Source organism: Cupressus sempervirens, chromosome 5, assembly GCF_028749045.1.
Source record: "Cupressus sempervirens isolate cs-2001-9-10 chromosome 5, ASM2874904v1, whole genome shotgun sequence".
Lineage (NCBI taxonomy): Eukaryota > Viridiplantae > Streptophyta > Pinopsida > Cupressales > Cupressaceae > Cupressus > Cupressus sempervirens.
In genome coordinates, this window is record NC_143122.1 from 223,363,255 (window position 1) to 223,372,460 (window position 9,206).

The 9,206-nt window shown below is 35.9% G+C and overlaps 1 protein-coding gene across 1 annotated transcript in view; it reads right to left on the bottom strand.

Moving 5' to 3' along the window:
- LOC149555233 (Ypt/Rab-GAP domain of gyp1p superfamily protein) overlaps positions 1–6,762 on the bottom strand; it is a 174,487-nt gene extending 167,725 nt beyond the window's left edge. Inside the window, exon 1 of the mRNA XM_089829319.1 lies at positions 6,323–6,762. Within this exon, the coding sequence (XP_089685445.1) occupies positions 6,323–6,375 (53 nt within the window). The 5' untranslated portion in view covers positions 6,376–6,762. The remainder of the gene's footprint in view (positions 1–6,322) is intronic.
- Between the last annotated feature and the right edge of the window lie 2,444 nt (positions 6,763–9,206).

Consider the following 9,206-nt stretch of genomic DNA (forward strand, 5'->3'; position numbering starts at 1 on the left):
GTGATTCCAAATTCACTCGTTTTGTGGTCATTCTACCTTTGAACACTTTCATCCCACCATTTAGCTTTTGATATGAAAAATTCTTAACCTTGGAAAGCAAATAAACATAGCTTTATGATAACTCGTATATTTCCCTGTAACCTCAATGACTCTTAGTAAACACCCAACAAACACAATGATTATATCAAAGTTCAAAGTTATTGAAAACCTATAAGCGCATTTCTTGTTCACTAAATACACCTAGACATCAATGATATCCAAATCACCGAAAGACATTCTAGCAACTGGACTCTATCAAAAAAAAGATAAGTCAAAAGTTATTAACTAGTTTAAAGAGAACGTAAATGTGTAATTAAGTTTTATATTGATTTCCATTTAATCATCAATGCATAGTCCATGATACTGCTCTTCGTTATTTAAAGTTTGGTGGATTGTTCATTTTTCATCTAAAGTAAACTTAGAGATGTAGAAGTGTGTGCTACTTTCCATGTTGTATATCCTCGAGCAGCAGTCATGTACTTGGACACTTGTAACTCATTCTCCTCTAGACACACTTAGTCTCCCTCAATCTATTTGTACATTCTTCAAGGATTATTGTTCTCTAAAAGTGATTTTTTTGTTTCCACGGTTGCATGAGTAACATGATTAACCTTTAACAAGAAGTGTACAAAATGCATGTTATCTTTTAACTTTCATTGTATTGTTGTATGAAGTCATTCAACACTTGTACTTGATTTCCCTTTAACAAAAAGTGTACAAAAGGCATGTTATCTTTTAACTTTCATTCTATAGTTGTATGAAGTCATTCAACAGTTGTCCAGTTATAGCTGTAATTTTTTGTTTAATTTATGCAATATGCGTATTATGGTTAACATGATTAACCCACCCCACTTGAACATTAAAATGCTAAAGGTTGAATTAAAATGCTTCTACAAATTTGATTCTCAATCACAATGCCATGTGAGAAAGACTTTGCATGGACACATTGTACACCAATTGTCAGTGTAAGAATTATGTGAGTGGTGGAATTTACCGCTTCAAATGGCATTTGTCAAAAGAAAAGGGAAATAACACTACAATATGTGGTCATTGCCCTCAAATGTTACATACCAGGCCAAAAGAGCTCTTGATGGAATCGCTGAAAACAAGGCAAAAGAGGCAAGAACTGGGATTAAAATAGGTTCATGTCCTGCACTCATCAGGAGGAATCAAATGGATGAGGAAGATGATAGGGGGGAGGGTATCACGGAATCTGAGATCAATGGGAGAACACCTACTATAGATTGTGGCCCAAACACGAGTGGAGGGAAATATGATTTCTATGCACCTCGTTCTACACCAGGATCACAAACCATTTTGGAGAGTACAACATGGAGGAAAGTTGTCCATGAACAGGCATGCCATGCTTGTAAATCTCCATATTGGCAAGCTATAATGGATGCAAGGCCTGGGTTTAAGGCCACAATGATTTCTTCGCACCTCATGCTACACTAGGATTAGAAACTATTTTGGAGAGTACTGGGTGGAGGAAAGTTGTTCATGAACAAGCAATGAAGGGGATTTCAAATTTTTATTTCTCCTCTACCTTGGCATTCCATGCTTGCAAATCTCCATATTGGCAAACAATGATGTATGGCATTGCCTGGGTTTAAGGCCACAATGGAGACGGAGCACCCATGGGATAAAGGGCTCAAAAAGTATTTGGCATCTAGTTTTTTAATCCAACATGTAATAAGGTAACCATTTTGATGTCAACTATAATATTCTTGAATCACTTTGTAAGGCTTTTGCCCACATCCTGGAGACGGGGACGCACTGGGGACTTAGGAACTTTGTTCCCCCGTCCCCAGCAGCGCCACCAAATTCCACCACCTTTGCCAAGAATGGGGGGACATTTCTATGTCGACTATTTGCTTATTCAACTATTTATGTTCAATGTTCAATGTTCCTATTCAATACCATGTTCAAGTATTTACTCTTTTACATATTTATATCTTATATTGCAAAACATCTTTTCATAACTAGAATTTTAAGAACTATATGTATAATATATACAACCCCTCACGTCCCCCGCCACTGTCCCCTTGCTGTCACCTCACTGTCCCCAAATTAAGGGACCTCTGTCCCCTTGTCCCAAGAAACTTGTCCCCCCATCCCCCAAGGTGGTGTAACTATGCTAATAAGCCACATTTACATTGTACTGGCAGTTAGGGTGGATCCAATTGGTCAACCATGGTCAAAGGCTGAAAATGACCAAATAGGTTGAATTAATGTAAAAGGGTTAATTTAGTCATATTTGATATGCATTAGGGACATTATGATGTTGTAAGGTCGCTTTGTCAAGATAGATGAAAAGTTTGTCAAAATGTCAAAAATAATGTCAAAACTCATCAACTAACTTGATGGTTGATTAGAGAATAGCTGGAATTGTCATAAACAGATTGTAAGAGGTTAAACTTAGTTACCGGATTCATGCCCTAGAGACCGATCCCAATTCGTGCTTGGATTCGTGTTGATCTAGGCAGGATCCTTGTTTTACACAATGGATTCGTTCGGATTCGCAACCCACGAATCCAGACTAATCCATTCTGTAAAACAAGGATCCTGCCTGAATAGCACGAATCCAGCACTAATCCTCAAGGATTGACAAGCAGGCCAAGGTTTTTATGTGGGTCTAACTTATTTAATATGACTTTTTTAATATATTTTTTGCTTTCTGACCCTAAAACAACCCTTTTATTTCATATCCAAAAACAGGTCACCTCAAATTTGCTCTCTATTTGGCTCTCTCATTATATATATATATGAATCCTCCACGAATCCTAATTGAGAAAAAAAATTGTGAATCCACGGATCCGACTCACATGTCCAAATTGGATTCGTATCCCAAATCAGTAACTAAGGTTAAATACCCCTCCTTTGAGTTGGGGCTAAGAGAGACTTTTGAGTTTGGTTGAAGATCTCAATAATAAACATTTTAATGTTATTTTCCAGCAAATTCTGATGACAGTCGTGCCATTTAAACTTCAGGATGTATTTTGATTGTCAATCAATTTTTGTGCTGAAGTTTCATGAGTTACCTTCCATTTGGAGCAAGTTTCGAGATCTGCCATGAGTTGTAAAAGGAGATTTGTCCATTTTATTGATAACAGTCCATAAACCCTCAATGTTTGGGATTTTGGGAATGTTTAAACAATATCTTTTAATTGCACCAATGGAAAATTCTTAGATTTTGAATTTTAACAGCATTTTTAATGATCTTTCAAGTGATTTTTGTCTCAGATCTGATGGATGCATATTTGGAAATATATTCGATGCCCTATGTGGTCTGGGCATGCAGTTTTCATTGTTTGATAACAGTCAAAATGGGTCTCAGTACAGAAGGTGTAACTTTGTATTGCACTGTTGGATCTTTCTAAATTTTGGATATGTCGCTGTTATCTAAGTTGTCTACAAACTCACTGAAGTGATTGGCCAAATGTTTTTGGTTTTAAAGTTGTGTACGACAGAGTGCTGATCTAGAAATCTACAGGATTAAGGTGAGTCCAAGTGGAGCTTTCTTGCAATGGAAGTTGGTCATGTTTGTGATAGAGAAACTTGAGCACTACCAGGTGGGTAAGGATATTTATGGTACATTGATCATGGTATTTGTTACAGAGATTGATGAGTTCTATGAAAGAGCCACAACCCTTCATTATTTCCACCCTTTGAAAGAGTCACAACCTTTCATAATTGTCACTCTTTGAAATAATCACTACCCTTCATCTTTGATACCCTTTGAGAGAGTCACAAACTTTCATAATTACTGCCCTTTGGAAGAGTCACACGCCTTCATCATTTCTTCTCTTTGAAAGAGTCACAACTGTCCATAATTACCACCCCCTTTGGATAAGTCACAACCCTTCATAACATTTGTCTTTTGAAGGAGACACTTCCTTCGCTCTTTTTTTCTCTTCCGTTAATTCTTTCTTGATTCGCACCTTCCCTGTTTTCTTCCCTCCTCTCTTTCCCCCTTTCAAATGTAGTTCTCTTCTCCCTTTTATATCTCATGTTTGAGGAAGACGCAACTTTTCATTTCATGCGTTTTGACTATTCATTTGCAGTGGACTACATAAGGAGAACAAAAAGTAATGGGTTACTTTTCCACAAGAATACCTCTCCAATTTTCCAAAAAGTAACTTAGCTAACTTTTTTTTCAATTTAAGCATCAGCTGTGATCTGAAAAATCAATACTATCCAACAAAGAAACTAACATGCTCCCAATTGACGTCTTCCTGAATCTGCATAATTTGCAGTATTTTGATGACTGTTTCAACAATAATTTATATGCCTGCCTCCAAACCAACCTCCTCCAATTAATCAAAATGCAACTTAGCTATTTTCATTTTAGTCAAAGGAATAACTGATCTAAAAGATACAATAATTCCTGTTCAAGAGACAAGGAAGCTCTCAATTTTTCTATTCCTTACACCAATTCATTGATCAAGCATTATAATGCTTCTCTCTCACTGACAATTCATGCATTGGTCTTAAATTAGTTTTTCAGATTTCTACATCACTCATTTGTTTTTCCAATAACTACTCTATAAGCAACCCATAGCTAGGGGCTCTAAACATCACATTACAAATAACATTAATATATGGATACCTTGCAACATTAAAGAGAGAATGCTTCAAAACGATGTCTATTGTTTCTCTTGATTTCTCAGATGGGCCAAATTCAAAACTATACTTTCACATGATGACTGTGCATTGGAAGTAGTACAAAGGATATAAATCAATGAATCTCAAGAGAGCGTCTACGAGCAGTAGCAGTAGGCCCACATGTCAGATTGTAGTTCACCCTAGGTGACACTAAAAAGGTAATTCAATAATAAGACACATTTACAGAAATTTGTAACAAAATTAGACATCGTCAAAAATGTTTATCTAGTGGGGACTCACCTATGAAAACATCATCTTTGTTACTAGAGTGAATGCAACATCATTGCTTAAGCCTAAAGGGATTGGGGTATATGATGAGCTTTCACTTAAACGGAAGTCAGATACAAAGGAATCATACAATAGCAAAACCTCCAAACCTTTTGTTACCTCAGAAACAGCATCTTCTTCTATAACTACTAGTACTCAACATTTGCAAGTTATATTTGCAAAAAGTGTAATACAACCAAAGGGGAAAACCAAAGGCCACTGGCTTTACTCGAAACCCAGTTGTAGCATACTTAATCTGGAGGGAAGAGGTATATAATATTGTTGCCACCCTCTTCTTTGCAAACAGAATTCCATTGTTGTAAAGATACACAATAGTATATGTTATAGGCACTGCTTGTGCAATATGCTAAAGCATTTACTATCAGACAAGAATTGTGTGCTACAGCATTTTCTTCCATTATGATGGATTTGTGCCGTTTGACTACAAAGGCAATACGATCAATATTGCAGACACTACTTTGACCAATGTATTGTCTTGCTCTTCAGGTTCGACCTGGCAAGACAGAAAGCAAAAACGCTAATCCACACTTACTAGCCACCCACATTTGAGCTTGGATGTTGGGGACTTGATATTTTCCTCTTTCTCTGACCATCATCTTCCTTTGCTTTACACCAAGCACAATCATTTACATTGCAGGTTTTACTTCGGACAATATGATATGCTCTATTGGGCAGCTCCTTTGAGAACAAAAAAGTGAGTTCATTGCAAAATCTATCTGTATTTTCGAGAATTTGGTAAATTGCTCCGACAACAACTTCACAATTTAGTGCGTTCATCCTTCGACAGTAGTATAAGTGGCCTAGTATGAACTGTAGTGCAGAATGATATATTAATTGTACAAATAAAGTGATTCCTCTATGACAAAGGTTAAAAACCAAGATCCCAGTCATACGATTCTACATAAGTGCTGCCTCTCAATAAACAAAGGCATTGCGTCAGGAAAGCAGATTTCAAGGACGAGTCCCTATTTTAAGCTACATTTGTGTGCTTCATCTTGCAACCGGCACAGCCCTTTCATCCTCAAAGAAACTATCAATCAAATGCATAAACCAACATCCACAGCCATAACCTATTGATCTAACAGCCTCCCGATAGATTTAATCGGATCAAAACCTAAAAATACTCTAGACATCTAGTCCCAACAAACAGTCATCTATTAACTATTTTCCGCTGCATGACCGAGCAAACTACCAGATCAAACGTAAATCATCCCAAAATTCTTTTATCCTTACCAAGATTTAACCGCATATAAAAAAAACGCAGAAATTTAACTTAAGATCTTGAATGAAAGCAGACAAGTACGAGATTTCAGCATACGAAGCTACACACCTGCTGAGTTCCAAATTAGCCAATGGCAGACCTTGCCGGCCTTTGCCCCGCATCTCGACCGCTCCGCTGACTCAATCCACTGTCGCGCGATCGGATCCCTACAGCCTTCTTGCAAGCTTAATGAATCAAAGAAAGCCGCTAATTCTTGGCGGTTTTTCGCGGCGGGCCAAAGCTACAAGTATGAACATGGGATGGCAATGAGATTTATAAGTAGGTCCGTTTAAACCATTATGATGAGCTGTTGCCCCGCCTGTCTGCTATAGTGTATGCCATTGTTGGCCATGAATTGTCCGAGACAATCTTTGACATCAATATTCATCCGTTGATTCATATCTCTACACGGAGAGAAGGAATCCGGAATTCGTAATTTTTCACTCTAATAAAATGGTTTCCTTTAATCCTTTAGAATCATTACATTTCTGTTTATTTTACTGTTTCGTGAACAGTCACATGACTTGCCCTATACTTGGGGTACTCTGCCCCCCAGCTGGGCAGATCCCCAAAAATGTGAATGATACGGACATTGAAGATGGGGTGGGTTGGTGAGTAGATATGACCGTTGCTGAAAAAATGTTTTCTATCAGGGACATGGACCTCGTAATTATAACTCCTATCAATGTAAAATAGACTAAACGAAACAAGATAACTAAATAAATAATAAAATAATAATATAAAACGGATCAAAAATTATTACTATAATAATAATAATATAAGAGACATGGCATTTTCTTAGTTTAGAACGAAAGATCTTATGTATTTAATAATGAAGCATAACAATACATAAGTGTATAGAATTATAGGTCTACGAACTTGATTCATTATGTAATTTTTATTGACTATATAAGGCAGTTTTCTACATTATTTTGGTGTACTCTTAACATTTATTCAAGACCATGTGATTTTTGTGGACAAATAGCATATTTTCGATGAATTAAATTTGCATTGGTGTCTTCTTATGTGTTTTGTACGTCATCTTAAAAAAATTCTAGCATTCAATCATATATATATATATATATATATATATATATATATATATAATTTTTTATTTTATTTTTGATGGAGGGTTCAAACATGCAAGGTAGCCTAGCGAGGCACGAGGCCTACGAGCTACCAACCAGTGAAGGCCACCACTTGAAGATTTAGGAACCCAATATGAGCCCACACGTGCCTGAAACCTCTTTGGCTTAAAGCCAAGGACTAAGAGGCATCCACGCTGTCAAAATCACCCGGGGCATGATCCTGGCCTCATCCCTTATGGTGTCAGAGCCTTGCACTCAGCAAGACTTGATCCTTGGTGGGCTCTTTAAGAGCCATTCATTTAAATATGAATTAGAAGATTAAATATTGTAATTAATTGGTGATAGTCACTTTTGAAAATTGAATAAAGAGAAGAATATACAATGTACGACTTCAAATGTAAGATTACAAGTGATTGCACATATTTAAACCTTGTATTTAAATGTTTATTTTTACTATATATCAAAATAGGTTAAAAACGGGAGCTTTAATGTGAGGGAATTCAAAATGTAGATCGTTAAATTTATGAATATATAAAGCTATGGAAAAAAATTGTTTGAATCGAATAGGAATAAAAGATGGACATATAGTCAAGCATCCATATAATAATAACTTAAATGTCTATTGTAACTACGTGCAAAAATATGATTAAAGCATGAAATGTAATGCGAAAGATTTTAAACCATACATCACAAGGATTGTATTATGCTTGGAAACAGTTATATAAAATCAACCTATAACTCCTCTCAACAAACCATATGAGAAAACAATGTAATATTTTGATGAAGATGAGAGTGAACAACTTTTAACACTTAAATAAACTACAAAGGGAGTTACAATGACAATACCATACTACATACGATAAATATAATCTTGAAATCATCTACATAGAGATATACAACAATATCATACTATGTATGATGATACAGTAATCTATTATTAGAGATAGGAAAAAGTTTCATTTAATTACAGGTAATTTTATTTTATTTTTTATTTTTGTAGAAATAAAGCTCAACGACACAACTGACATCCAAATGCTTGAAAGTCATAGACAAGTTCTGGACTTCAATAGAAATATGTAAGCAATGTGATAGAACATGTTCTAAGAAGGGGTGAGATTCAAGGGTTTGGCATAGTTTTGCAACTAGTAGGACCAATTGATCAACATTGAAAGCTTTGTTGCTTGGCATGGGTCTATGTGTGTGGGCTTCCAAGATCTTTTATTGCTAGCTTTGTCTTTGTTTGATGTGTTGTATTCCTCTCTTTTAGTGGGCTTCAGTTTCATCCCATTTCAAGACAAGATTTTGTGCCCTTTTCTTTCATTTTGGATTTTCTTCTTCTATCTTATGGAAAAAGGAGTTCACATGTCAATGTTCATACGCAAATGTACAAGAGATCACTGAGTCTATTAAAACAAATCACCTAGGTCAAGTAAACTTTGCATCTTTAGTCAAAGCAAGAAAATGGGTTTGGGTGAATGCTAAACAATTTCAGTGTTCCTTGAAATATAGATCTACATGTTCAAAATGGGAGAAAACAAAGAAAAAAATACCTCTAAGAGAAAATGTGTTAGCCCTTTGTAAAAACACTTGTTAAACAAGACTCCTTTGCAAGGGTTTGGAAACCTCAAGTCCAGAGATAATAAAAGCATGGATGATTTTATTTTATATATCCCCACATCAACACCTCTCACTTGGTGTTCTAAACTTTATTTGTAAGAATTTCTATATGCCAAGAGAAGGTTGGAAGCTTTGGAAGTTAAAGAGCAAGGAAAAAATCATAAAATTCATGCTTTAATAATTGCAAATGAACTATTAGCATAAAACAATAAGGTTCTAAAGGAGCAAATGACATTTTTGCAAGTTGC